Source organism: Ornithodoros turicata, chromosome 1, assembly GCF_037126465.1.
Source record: "Ornithodoros turicata isolate Travis chromosome 1, ASM3712646v1, whole genome shotgun sequence".
NCBI lineage: Eukaryota > Metazoa > Arthropoda > Arachnida > Ixodida > Argasidae > Ornithodoros > Ornithodoros turicata.
In genome coordinates this window covers 4,225,359-4,240,376 of record NC_088201.1, presented here as the reverse complement: position 1 = coordinate 4,240,376, position 15,018 = coordinate 4,225,359, and the positions used below count along the sequence as shown (strand labels likewise).

At 43.9% G+C, this 15,018-nt stretch overlaps 1 protein-coding gene and 1 non-coding gene across 2 annotated transcripts in view; both read left to right on the top strand.

Annotated features, from left to right (window-relative positions):
* The window catches only part of LOC135377334 (xaa-Pro aminopeptidase 1-like), a 38,582-nt gene that overhangs the window by 2,032 nt on the left and 21,532 nt on the right, over positions 1-15,018 (top strand). The window contains exon 2 of the mRNA XM_064609688.1: positions 12,884-13,341. Within this exon, the coding sequence (XP_064465758.1) occupies positions 12,888-13,341 (454 nt within the window). The 5' untranslated portion in view covers positions 12,884-12,887. The remainder of the gene's footprint in view (positions 1-12,883; positions 13,342-15,018) is intronic.
* Positions 11,409-11,481, top strand: Trnaa-ggc (transfer RNA alanine (anticodon GGC)). Its single transcript has one exon. It is a non-coding gene; the product is annotated as a tRNA-Ala (tRNA).

Genomic DNA, 15,018 nt, shown 5'->3' with positions numbered 1-15,018 from the left:
TGACCCCTTCTTGGTGTTTGCAAGCCACGGATATTTGCTATCCCTACATGGCTGAAGAATTTTAAGAATTTATTTGTGTGCCCATGAATGGGCTGTATGAACATGTTATGGTATTCCCAACATGTTACACATATTGAAATGTTTTCTTTCTCTCGAACGAGCTGGAGCCATTCTGTTAGAACATCTTGAACTTGTGACACAGATGTCCATCCGTCATAATTGTGGTTTCGGGTGCGAGTTAGGGGTTCTAAGCGTGCCAGCTTGTAAGAGGAGGCCACACTGAGAGTACGGTCTATGTCTGTATGAATTGCACTGAATACTTGCAAAGGTACGATGTTGCACTGATCAGACTGAAACGTGACTACAATTCAGTTCTCGGGTACTATAGATGAATACGCCAATGAGAGTTTCAACTAAGCAGTTTTTCGAGAAATCTACAGTAATGTACCGCAAAAGCCACCATATGTTGAGGGCGTTTAACACCAAATACACCCGTTGATGGTCATACGGGCAAAACAAACGTTTGCAATCAGGGTCAAGCGCACATCACCCTGAATGTGATGTGTGTATCCCTGAATTGAGCCAAACGGTTGTCTTTATTTAGGTCATCCCTTCCACCTTTGTCTTTGAAGTAGGGATGCTAAAGGGCTAGAGAATGCCTGCTCTAGAGATAAGGTTTCAGATAAGGTTTCATATAGGCAGGCAAGCGGGTGGCCAAAATCCGTGCTAAGATAGCCTGGGCTGTCTCGGGATTACCCAGGGAGACGTAGCAGCATAACCTCTGGGAGGCTGTGCGGCTCCTAACAATGCAATTTCTTTATTGAATAACCGTGACCTTCTCGGGCATTACCAATGGATGGCGAATCAAATTGTGTGCGCTCTGACTGGTTAGTTAGTCTGAGTAGTTAGTTTTTGTGTTAACATTAAGCAACATGAAGGACACTGTGGTATGCTGATACAGTCAGCATATTGTCTGCACAGGCGATACTCATCAAGTTCTAAACAGACACTTTGTAACTAGGTACAGTCAAACTCCTTTATAGCGAATACATTTTTAACGAAACTACCACTGCAGCGAATTTTTTTTGTGGTCCCGCTGGAGCCCTATAGGTCCAATTATGGACGTCCTTTTTAACAAAAATGCTTTTACTGCAAATTTTTTTCCCTGTCCCTTCAGTTTCGTTGTAAAGGAGTTTGACTGTATTTAAATTCTCAACTATCATACCCAGATCAGTTATGGCTACCTCATCAACTCCTGGTTCTGCTACCTCCTTTCTTTGTTTGGCTTAAACAATTATTACAGCTTTGAACACTGAGGTGATATGTGCTTAAAACTGAATGGTGCTTCTGACCCTTTTTCACAAAGTTGAGTTCTTATGAACCACTTTTTGGGGTAGTTCTGCTCAAAAACACACAAAAAAAATATTTCCACTGGAAAAAAAAAGGGACTTGAATATTTATGGCTGTACCATACGTCATGCAGCATTCCTTTGCATTGAATTCAATAAAGTGCAGTCAGAATTCCATGTATTTGACAGCAAGTATTGTGTATAACTCAGTCACAGCCCTCTCGTCTGGCATCATGAAGTTGTAACAAGGTTCTCGGTCAAGCTATTTCACTAGCAGTTATGGCAGGAAACCTTCCTTTTGGATCCAGCTTTGTAGCACTTTACGCGATATTAGCATAACTTTGGTATAGTTATACCCTAAGTATGTATAATAATAACAGTAATAATAATAAGAGTTTTTATTAAAAGTATATAGAATTTGTACAAAACACAGGCCCGCCTAAACCGCCAGGTTTGTGGGCAGAGCCCCGCGGTCAAGTGGCAAAACACAATCTGAATAGAATTCCAAACAAGCAAAGTAGTACAATGAACTGGACAGTAAAATCATCAGCCCGATTCAACACATCATTATACATCAAGGAAGCTAGAGCTTGTTTAACATCCCTGATCGTCTCAAAGTCTAAAGCATCCTGTGGTAACAAATTAAATCAGGTCGGAACATAATACCGACGATAACCCTTTCCATAATTTGTGTAGATTCTAGGAACGTAATATAAATCTGAGCATCTACGGGCGATAAGTCTTTGAGCGATAAGTCCTAAATTCCTGTGACCAGTAATGCTTTAGTATAACCATTCTGCCAAAAAGTTCCCTCAAATTTGGCATGCCACGTAGCTTGAAGAGGTCGACTGTTTCTAAATGTGGCCTGGGAATGCAAGGAATACCATAACCTTTGAAAACAAAAACATCAGCAATCTCGGTAACATACGTTGATATAACATACATTGATAGCAATCTCGGTAATATACACTCATGTTCCCAGGAAATATTCTAAGATATCCTTCTTCCTGCCATAAAGAATGTCACTCTTTTTTTTTTTTTTCAGTTGAGGTAGTGTAAAGTCTAAAGTCTGTATCTATCACTGTTAGGAAATCTTTGTCCTGCAGTTGCACTTAAAAAGCCTCCCATTCTGCATAAACAAAGTATAAGCAAGAGCGTAAAAGATCATAAACAACTTGGTAAACAGCTACTTTCTGTAGAGAAAAGGAAAAAAAGCCGCCACGTAGTGCAGCCCTCAGTGGGTTTTCAGACTGCAACTTGAGAGTTTGTCAAGTTCAGGGTATTCAAGACAAGGCTGCTGGTACTCGTTAATGCAAGTGAGCGACACATACGTCACATGCCCCGTGGTGCCCTAGGTCTCCTGTGGTCTCGCGGGTCTAGTCTGTAAAAAAAAAAAAAAAATTAATCACTCTGTTAATGTGTTGCGATGGGGACTTTGTCGGAATTTTACAAATCCTTTCCTTTTTTTTCTTTTTATACAGGGTGTTCAAAATTAAGCTTTCACTAGCACTTTATAAATAGGCGAACAAAAGAAAACTGGTGCCAGTTTTTCTGTTCCTTGAGTAAGAAACAGGTGCTACATAATTAGCAGCACCTGTTTCTTACACAGGTAGCGTAAAGTTATCATCCGGTTTCCTGTCATCGCTGTGTTTGTGTAGCGCTCATGAAAGCTTAATTTTGAACACACTGTATATTTCAAAGTATGTGTTACGTTCCATTGCTCGCACCATAATAACACTCCTTGTAACCTGTTTTTCTGTCCTCGGAGCCCTTGAAAAATTCTCGAAGCCTTCTGTATGCAGGGCTCAGCTCTCTCCACTGTGTAAAACGTGGCTGGTGATATTTCTCTGCACAACTCCTCTGTCCTCCTGTGTAGTCCCACGGTCCCTAGTGAACCTTTAATCTGCCTCCTGCTGATCTAACTCAAACAGCTTTATGTAAGTACGTTATGAAAGGCATCCCTTGGTGCGGTTGCTTATCCTGCTTTCCTAGTCTGCATCCATTAGTGGACAAAGTAGCCCCACTCAAGTTCCGGTATCTAAATTTTCTTTTTCTTTTTTTTGATGGCAGCTTTTTTATTATACACGTTATTACGTGTGTATGCCCTTCGAACTGGAAGTGTTGAGTGCAAAAATGATCCCCGGATTAGTGGAAGTAAGTTCCGTGTCTACGCTACTTGTTTGTGCTTGTAAAGAAACCTTCAGAGCAGCTTTTCGAATTGAGACTTTTGCTCGCACTGCGATTCATAACTAGACTCGCTGTTGGAATTAGCTTTGGTGCGCTGAATGCTGTGCTGCGTTTCCTTCCTCTACTCCTGCATGTATTGCGCCCCTGCATGATGTCCCCAGTGCATTCGTCGTCCCTGCAGTGGGGACTTTTAGCATTTTAACGTTACGTTTTACCAACCAGCCCAAAGTTTTACCTTCTTTCACACAGCACGCGACTATCTGTTTCATTACATGAAACGGCGTGACTTGCTATTTGACTCTCCGCGTGACTTAACACGAGAGGGGACTGAAAAACAATGAGAATTTTTTTTTTTTAATTCGTATATTTTTTGGAACATTTCCAAAATTTAATCACCCTAGAAGTACTCTCCCTGAGACGCAATACACTTTTCGCGCGGCTTTTTTCATTGTTAAGATAAGAGTTCTTAAGATAATAAGTTCTTCTCTGCTCGGCTAGTTTTTTTTCCATATGCACTTCCCAATGGTATTTCACTCGGTACACCTCCACAATAATGATTTCGAGAAAATGCAGCTGAGACAACCTGCCACATCCCGTGTGACAACCTGCCCCGCTACTGGGGCGTATTGTCACACTTGACGACCTCTGTGCAAATCTCTTCTATAAATTATTCTTGAAAGCCAGCTTTGCCCACACTGATTGCAATGTAGAGCTATGCATCCATTCTGTTTGTTATCGACATTTTGCTGGTGTTCCCGCAACCGGTCATTGACACAGTGTCCAGTCTGGCCCAAGTAGAATTTACCGCACGACAAGGGTACTTTGGTACACAACCTGTTCCCTGCATTCCACTTATGGTGTTCTGTGTTGTTTCTTACATCCTCGTTCTCGCTCAGTGCAGTGGACGACATGACAAATCTTACCAATTTTATTTGGAGTGGAGAGGGCTATTTGTACGCCTATCTGCACAATCTATCGTACAATCTATCTATTGTACAACCCATCTGCCTTACATGTAGTACTGATAGAACCACGCATGAAATAATCGAAGCCACTAAGATTTCACAATTGGGGCATGATTGCATCAGTAACCCCTCCATCCTGTTGTCTGATAAAGAGGAGTGCAGGGAGATGGCTCCAGTTAGCATTTAATCAGTCTGTGTGGTCTTCAATAAACATTGTTGAAAGTAGCACCTATGTGTTGTGTACCTCTCTTGTTCCAGTAGCGTTTTTAAACTGATTGCATGACTGTGTTTTACTCCATATAGGATTCAGTGCAAGGCATAGTCCATAACCATGCACAGGGCTTGGCACATGACTTTGCATTTCACTCCATATAGGTTCCAGTGCAGGATGTAGTGCATGACTCTGTACAGGGCTTGATTACTTGACTGCGTTTTACTCCATATAAGATTCAATGCAAGGCATAGTCCATAACCATGCACAGGGCTTGGTACATGACTTTGCATTTCACTCCATATAGGTTCCAGTGCAGGATGTAGTGCATGACTCTGTACAGGGCTTGATTACATGACTGCATTTTACTCCATATAGGATTCAATGCAAGGCATAGTCCATAACCATGCACAGGGCTTGGCACATGACTTTGCATTTCACTCCATATAGGTTCCAGTGCAGGATGTAGTGCATGACTCTGTACAGGGCTTGATTACATGACTGCATTTTACTCCATATAGGATTCAATGCAAGGCATAGTCCATAACCATGCACAGGGCTTGGCACATGACTTTGCATTTCACTCCATATAGGTTCCAGTGCAGGATGTAGTGCATGACTCTGTACAGGGCTTGATTACTTGGCTGCGTTTTACTCCATATAGGATTCAATGCAAGGCATAGTCCATAACCATGTACAGGGCTTGGCACATGACTTTGCATTTCACTCCATATAGGTTCCAGTGCAGGATGTAATGCATGACTCTGTGCAGGGTCTGATTACACGACTGCGTTTTGCTCCATATAGGATTCAATGCAAGGCATAGTCCATAACCATGTACAGGGCTTGGCACATGACTTTGCATTTCACTCCATATAGGTTCCAGTGCAGGATGTAATGCATGACTCTGTACAGGGCTTGATTACTTGACTGCGTTTTGCTTCATATAGGTTTCAGTGCAAGGCATAGTCCATAACCATGTACAGGGCTTGGCACATGACTTTGCATTTCACTCCATATAGGTTCCAGTGCAGGATGTAATGCATGACTCTGTACAGGGCTTGATTACTTGACTGCGTTTTACTCCATATAGGATTCAATGCAAGGCATAGTCCATAACCATGTACAGGGCTTGGCACATGACTTTGCATTTCACTCCATATAGGTTCCAGTGCAGGATGTAATGCATGACTCTGTGCAGGGTCTGATTACATGACTGCGTTTTGCTTCATATAGGTTTCAGTGCAAGGCATAGTCCATAACCATGCACAGGGGTTGGCACATGACTTTGCATTTCACTCCATATAGGTTCCAGTGCAGGATGTAATGCATGACTCTGTGCAGGGTCTGATTACACGACTGCGTTTTGCTCCATATAGGATTCAATGCAAGGCATAGTCCATAACCATGTACAGGGCTTGGCACATGACTTTGCATTTCACTCCATATAGGTTCCAGTGCAGGATGTAATGCATGACTCTGTACAGGGCTTGATTACTTGACTGCGTTTTACTCCATATAGGATTCAATGCAAGGCATAGTCCATAACCATGTACAGGGCTTGGCACATGACTTTGCATTTCACTCCATATAGGTTCCAGTGCAGGATGTAATGCATGACTCTGTACAGGGCTTGATTACTTGACTGCGTTTTACTCCATATAGGATTCAATGCAAGGCATAGTCCATAACCATGTACAGGGCTTGGCACATGACTTTGCATTTCACTCCATATAGGTTCCAGTGCAGGATGTAATGCATGACTCTGTACAGGGCTTGATTACTTGACTGCGTTTTACTCCATATAGGATTCAATGCAAGGCATAGTCCATAACCATGTACAGGGCTTGGCACATGACTTTGCATTTCACTCCATATAGGTTCCAGTGCAGGATGTAATGCATGACTCTGTGCAGGGTCTGATTACATGACTGCGTTTTGCTCCATATAGGATTCAGTGCAAGGCATAGTCCATAACCATGTACAGGGCTTGGCACATGACTTTGCATTTCACTCCATATAGGTTCCAGTGCAGGATGTAGTGCATGACTCTGTGCAGGGTCTGATTACATGACTGCGTTTTGCTTCATATAGGTTTCAGTGCAAGGCATAGTCCATAACCATGCACAGGGGTTGGCACATGACTTTGCATTTCACTCCATATAGGTTCCAGTGCAGGATGTAGTGCATGACTCTGTGCAGGGTCTGATTACATGACTGCGTTTTGCTTCATATAGGGTTCAGTGCAAGGCATAGTCCATAACCATGTACAGGGCTTGGTACATGACTTTGCATTTCACTCCATGTAGGTTCCAGTGCAGGATGTAGTGCATGACTCTGTACAGGGCTTGATTACTTGACTGCGTTTTACTCCATATAGGATTCAGTGCAAGGCATAGTCCATAACCATGCACAGGGCTTGGCACATGACTTTGCATTTCACTCCATATAGGTTCCAGTGCAGGATGTAGTGCATGACTCTGTACAGGGCTTGATTACTTGACTGCGTTTTACTCCATATCGGATTCAGTGCAAGGCATAGTCCATAACCATGTACAGGGCTTGGTACATGACTTTGCATTTCACTCCATATAGGTTCCAATGCAGGATGTAGTGCATGACTGCGTTTTACTCCATATAGGATTCAGTGCAAGGCATAGTCCATAACCATGCACAGGGCTTGGTACATGACTTTGCATTTCACTCCATATAGGTTCCAGTGCAGGATGTAGTGCATGACTCTGTACAGGGCTTGATTACTTGACTGCATTTTACTCCATATAGGATTCAATGCAAGGCATAGTCCATAACCATGTACAGGGCTTGGTACATGACTTTGCATTTCACTCCATGTAGGTTCCAGTGCAGGATGTAGTGCATGATTGTGTTTTACTCCATATAGGATTCAGTGCAAGGCATAGTCCATGACCATGTACAGGGCTTGGCACATGACTTTGCATTTCACTCCATATAGGTTCCAATGCAGGATGTAGTGCATGACTGCGTTTTACTCCATATAGGATTCAATCCAAAGGCATAGTCCATAAACATGCACAGGGCTTGGTACATGACTTTGCATTTCACTCCATATAGGTTCCAGTGCAGGATGTAGTGCATGACTCTGTACAGGGCTTGATTACTTGACTGCATTTTACTCCATATAGGATTCAATGCAAGGCATAGTCCATAACCATGTACAGGGCTTGGTACATTACTTTGCATTTCACTCCATGTAGGTTCCAATGCAGGATGTAGCGCATGACTGCATTTTACTCCATATAGGATTCAGTGCAAGGCATAGTCCATAACCATGTACAGGGCTTGGCACATGACCTTGCATTTTACTCCATGTAGGTTCCAGTGCAGGATGTAGTGCATGACTGCGTTTTACTCCATATAGGATTCAGTGCAAGGCATAGTCCATAACCATGCACAGGGCTTGGTACATGACTTTGCATTTCACTCCATATAGGTTCCAGTGCAGGATGTAGTGCATGACTCTGTACAGGGCTTGATTACTTGACTGCATTTTACTCCATATAGGATTCAATGCAAGGCATAGTCCATAACCATGTACAGGGCTTGGTACATTACTTTGCATTTCACTCCATGTAGGTTCCAATGCAGGATGTAGCGCATGACTGCATTTTACTCCATATAGGATTCAGTGCAAGGCATAGTCCATAACCATGTACAGGGCTTGGCACATGACCTTGCATTTTACTCCATGTAGGTTCCAGTGCAGGATGTAGTGCATGACTGTGTTTTACTCCATATAGGATTCAGTGCAAGGCATAGTCCAAAACCATGCACAGGGCTTGGTACATGACTTTGCATTTCACTCCATATAGGATTCAGTGCAAGGCATAGTCCATAACCATGCACAGGGCTTGGTACATGACTTTGCATTTCACTCCATATAGGTTCCAGTGCAGGATGTAATGCATGACTCTGTGCAGGGTCTGATTACATGACTGCGTTTTGCTTCATATAGGATTCAGTGCAAGGCATAGTCCATAACCATGTACAGGGCTTGGTACATGACTTTGCATTTCACTCCATATAGGATTCAGTGCAAGGCATAGTCCATAACCATGTACAGGGCTTGGCACATGACTTTGCATTTCACTCCATGTAGGTTCCGGTGCAGGATGTAGTGCATAACTGTGTTTTACTCCATATAGGATTCAGTGCAAGGCATAGTCCATAACCATGCACAGGGCTTGGTACATGACTTTGCATTTCACTCCATATAGGTTCCAGTGCAGGATGTAGTGCATGACTCTGTACAGGGCTTGATTACTTGACTGCATTTTACTCCATATAGGATTCAATGCAAGGCATAGTCCATAACCATGTACAGGGCTTGGTACATTACTTTGCATTTCACTCCATGTAGGTTCCAATGCAGGATGTAGCGCATGACTGCATTTTACTCCATATAGGATTCAGTGCAAGGCATAGTCCATAACCATGTACAGGGCTTGGCACATGACCTTGCATTTTACTCCATGTAGGTTCCAGTGCAGGATGTAGTGCATGACTGTGTTTTACTCCATATAGGATTCAGTGCAAGGCATAGTCCAAAACCATGCACAGGGCTTGGTACATGACTTTGCATTTCACTCCATATAGGATTCAGTGCAAGGCATAGTCCATAACCATGCACAGGGCTTGGTACATGACTTTGCATTTCACTCCATATAGGTTCCAGTGCAGGATGTAATGCATGACTCTGTGCAGGGTCTGATTACATGACTGCGTTTTGCTTCATATAGGATTCAGTGCAAGGCATAGTCCATAACCATGTACAGGGCTTGGTACATGACTTTGCATTTCACTCCATATAGGATTCAGTGCAAGGCATAGTCCATAACCATGTACAGGGCTTGGCACATGACTTTGCATTTCACTCCATGTAGGTTCCGGTGCAGGATGTAGTGCATAACTGTATTTTACTCCATATAGGATTCAGTGCAAGGCATAGTCCATAACCATGCACAGGGCTTGGTACATGACTTTGCATTTCACTCCATATAGGTTCCAGTGCAGGATGTAATGCATGACTCTGTACAGGGCTTGATTACATGACTGCATTTTACTCCTATAGGATTCAGTGCAAGGCATAGTCCATAACCATGTACAGGGCTTGATACATGACTTTGCATTTCACTCCATGTACGTTCCAGTGCAGGATGTAGTGCATGACTGTGCAGAGCTCAGTACACAAGTCTGTACAGTGCTTGATTACATGACTGCGTTTTACTCCATATAGGATTCAGTGCAGGGCATAGTGCATATGTACAGGGTGTGGTACATGACTTTGCATTTCACTCTATATTGAATTCTGTTCAGGGCACAGTACATAACTCTGTATGGGGCTCAGTGCATGAGCCTGTACAGGGCTTGGTACATGACTGTGTTTTACTCCATGTAGGATTCAGTATAGGACATAGTGCATAAATCTGTACTGGCATTGTACATGACTGCATTTCACTCCATAGAGGACTCAGTGCAGGGCATAGTGCATAACTGTGTACAGGGCTTGGTACCACTCTGTAGGTTCCAGTGCAGGATGTAGTGCATGAGTTTACAGGGCTTGGTACACTTGGTACTTCGCATGCAGCTTCACATAAGACTCGATGCAGGGCTTAGTCCACAACTTCACGGACATCCTCAGAAATGTTTTCTTTTTGTGAGCTCTTGCATGTCTCGTTGCTTTGGAGTTGTAAGGAGGCAGCAAATTTTTTCTCGCTTCTCATTTATGGTATGTCAAAAACGTACATTCAGCCTGGTGCGCCTCAAGGCCTTGTTATTCAGAACCTTAGTGCCTCAAGCACCTCTGACCTCTGGTACACCTGACCTCGGGTACCTCTGACCTCAGGTCATGGGATCTTCAGGTTATAGGTGATGACATATCTATGTTGCAGATATTCTTTGCAGAAAAGTTAAGATGGTTAGGAAGGCACTGTTGGTGAGCTAGCAGCATTAGCATGAAAAATAAAAGCAGTCTAAGAAAGCATCACACTTATTCGAAGAAAAGAAAATGTTGCATGTTGGGCAAACGTGCTGGCCAGTCCGTTTGAGTAATGCCTCCGTCGTTGGAAGTTTATTACAATCTGGTTCAGGTTCATTGTCATCTCTCTGGATGAAGTTGTCACTGCCTGTCATAGGGGATAACAATAGACCCAAGGGCCTGATGCCTATACCTTTCTTCTGTTAAAGGAGTAGTTAAAGACCAAAAATAAAATGTTTGTGATCATGCTGGAACGTCTGGTTGCTCCATAGCATTATCACATGAGAAATGAGGGCCAGCACATCTAGCACGTACACAGCTGATGTCACTAGATACAGGTGCCAATGTGGCAAAACATGTCGCCGTTAGCCCGAAGGCTTACTAACGTACGCACAACCACTCAAGATTAATGGTTTCGTTAATCAGCATGCGTGGCAAATATTTTTATCTGATGATTTATATTGATAATTCTTTGTCAAGAACTAAGACTAAGAAGCTTTGAAGTGGCACTAAAAGTTTCATGTTCAAGTTCATGTTCAACAGTTGCCGCCTGCGTCGATCCCGTCATATGAATGTGTGTATGAGTGAGCAAAAATGTAAGAGTGAAAGGAGGATGAGTGAGAGAGAGTGGCTGGTTTGTCCCTTCAGATGATGCACCCTGGAAGTCGCCGAGAAGGCGTGTTAGCTTAGCTCAATTGGTAGAGCTCTGGACCGGCAATCCAGAAGATGTGGGTTCGAGTCCTACAGCTGGCTAACCTTTTCAGTGACTTTCATCTTTCATCACTAAAGTTGTATTCCTATAAAACTGTTAAGCAGGCCAGTAAGATGCACCATGAGAAGTAATTCACACCACAGAGTCATAATTATCGCTGCAATTGAATTTGAAGTACGCTGCAAAACGTGACTGTGCGCAACGGCAGTGGAAAGCAGTATCAGCCTGTGATCTGCCTGCGACCTTGCGCTGACGCTACAGAGTCCGCGCTCGCTGATTGGTTCAGAGAAATGTTGTCTGCTACTTAGCTGTTGTCTGCTACTCGGCTGTTCGGGGCCTCTGAAAAAGCATTGCTCCTTGCTCGGTCATGATTCGTCCGCTCCTATCCCCAATTCTCCGGGGGAACTGGCAAAACTGGTTTACGGCGGCAAAGGGACAGGGTGCTGACCCCAACTGACCAGCGAACCAGAACACGTGGACCCCGTAACGTCATCGGTGACGTGGCATCGTGCTTCTCCTTCTCGTTACACCCTGAGTGGCGAGTTAAGGATGCACGCGCGGAGCTACGTTTATGCGAGTTTTTTTTCTGGGAAACAAATTGCACACATCAAAGCCATTTGTGCTGTTCAGTAAATTGACACACAGACACTTTCATCAGACGTCTTAACATGAAAATTTTTTGGATGGCCCTCTGTGCTCCTTTAATGGCATCTGTGCACCGCGGTTTACAATTCTGCATCCAGACGATAATTATGTAGGCTACCAGTTATATTAATTAAACTTGATGCCATTTAATTCGACATAATTTTATACCGCGCAGCTGCCAATAAAACGAATAGTTTTGCAGTCTAAAAATTGTTACTCTTGCTACGCTTCCATGTGAGCGAATTTAATGTTAATACTCGTAATTAGCAAAAGGTGGAATTGAGTTAGCGACAGTAAATTGTGCTACAGATGTTGTCCTACTTGATGTTTCAGCGGCATCGAAAGCACTAACGTTCTTTTTGTGTCATTTTACACGGGACTCCCTAGTGTGGTATCCCTACACATGGTGATCACGTGCAAGTTCCTTACAAACGCCACGAAAAACTGACTGCCGTTGATACGAGGAAACCTGATTCTTGCGCGTTTTTCTTTATTTCAAACACTTGCAGCACCGAGCAACATAGGCTCCATTTTAAAATGGTCCCCATGTTGCTTTGTTTCACAAACGCGAAGGAAATATTAAAAGTAATATCGATTTGCCATAAGTACTGCACGTAGTGTCGTTACAGCGACAAGGGAAGCGCACTTTTTTACAGCTTTGAACCATACTTGTACGCCTTGTGCTTAGTTACAAACTTACAATGCCCAGTTAATGGAATGGAGAGCTGTTCACGAACTTAACTAATTGGACTGATGATGATAATTGTTTTTTGGATTGCTGGTCTTGACCTTTTGCAGCGGCATGGAGTGCCAGTACGTGGCGACGCAGCGGGGTGGCATCGCGCTCCTGTACGAGGGCCACCGGTACAATAAGGTGCGAGATGGCAAAGAAGGCACTGTGTACTGGCGTTGTGCTCGGGACCGACAGTGCCCCGGCCGCGCGGTCACAGTGTACAGCCGCATCAAAAAGGCCAACAATAAGCACAACCACCCGCCGGACGCCTGGCGCAACAAGGTGGACCAGGTGGTCTCCGACCTGAAGCTTCGCGCACAGGACGACGCCACGGCCCTGCCGACCCTCTTCACGGAAACCCTCAAGTACCTTGCCTCCAGTCACCAAGTGGCAGCGCTGGCCAGTGTGGTGCCCAATTTTCCAAACTTCAAGAGCACCATCTGCAAGCCCCGACACCAGCTGGTGCCGTCCCTGCTCCAGCTCAGGGACTTCCGTCCCGAAGACTCGTGGCTCTATGCCAGCAGTACGTGAGACTCCGTCGCATGCCCCCTTCCGCTGCATGCCCCTTGCCCCACCGTCAGCCCCCCGGCTTGCTGCCCCAATTTACCTTTCCCCAGTGTACCAGCATCACCATTGGTGAGTTCTTGTATTTTTGGTTGGGTATCGTGTGGGTGGTGCATGTGCTGTGTGTTGAGGTAGTGTTTGTAGACTGTTAGCTAGCAGACGGGATATCGTATGAAGTGGGAAGGGGGCCTTACTTGGCTTGTAGTAGTGTCATTTCGTAATCAAATAGCTTACAGTTAGACGATTGTTGTAAGTTGTTTGATCATACGATAAAGATGGTTTGCCTCTGTTAGGAAGGTGGGGGAATTTTTAATATGGAAACCTGAAAAAAATTTTCATGATAGTATTGAAGAAAAAAAAAAAGTGCAACACCATGCGTCCTTAATCTCATCATTTGTCATTTTAGCTGGGGGGGCATTTTAAAGACATTTTTGTCTGTACTGTTACACTTTCCATTGGTTTTACTGCAGTGTTGAGCGAATTTTTGTAATGCGCTGTACAGTGGCGCCACCGCGTCACGTGTACGTGTTGTGGTAGGCTGTTGTTAGGCCTTAACGGCAGTGGGGTTTTCAACGAGCAATTCATTTGTGAACCTCGTGAGCAAACCGAGTAAATCGTTGAGTTAACAAAGCCATGTGCTATTGTGATCGTGTGTGCAGTGGTTAGATCGCTCACGGGCTGACGAGGCATCTCGGCTTGTGCTTTTGGCACGGCAGAAACTCGAACCGAGTGCGGAGTGTTTGCACCCCCCTACTCTCCGAGGTTCCGTGCCGGATAATTTTAGCGTCTACGGACAAGGTTGAATTGCTTTCTTCTTCTTCTTTTGTTTTAACAACTATAGTCAGCAGATATGCAAAGTGCTGGTGTATTTAAAAAAGCATGTTTCTGTGTTGCAAAATTAGCCTGTGTCTTTTGTGTTCCGGAACAGTTCCATGCAGTCTACATGTGGCATGCTTTGTAGTGAGATGGTAACGTGATCCCGTAGCGATGCAGGACGAACTCCGTAGTCCTTGGTCGATGTCTTATAATGTATTTTGGTTCAACCTTGGTGTATCTGCGTTGTGTATACGTGCTGTGCGGCATGGTTATCTTGCCATCGTGCTTCGTTTTTTTTGGAAACTAGCAAACGTTACACATTTCCACCGTATTGTAAAAATAGAACTGGGTTTAGCCAACCCCAAACTTTGCAAACTGGTAGCCATTTGTCTGAAATTTTGTTGGAATGTTTTGTGAGCATTATGGTTCTGTAGAAGAAAAATTTAAAATCATCTCTCTATGCATTTTCTATGGCCCATCTCACTAAACAGCCACCATTTTCACCTGCTTGCGCTACACTTTCATTTCACCACACACAGGTGGTGCCAACATACAGAACAAGAGGACTGGTGCATAGCGTCAGAATGACAAGGGTCAGAACGGGCATCTCACATCGTTGTAGGCAGCGCTGCCTAGTGTGAAGTGATGTGATGAATGTGAAGCAGACGCAAGAAAAAATGGCGGTGTTAGTGTGGATAGGCCATTGAAAATGCACGGGGGCGAGATTTTGCTCGATTTTTAATTTTCTTTCTTCGTCATCGTAGCGCTTACAAAAATTCCAATAAAACTTAAGTCGAACGGGTATCCGTCTGCAAAGATT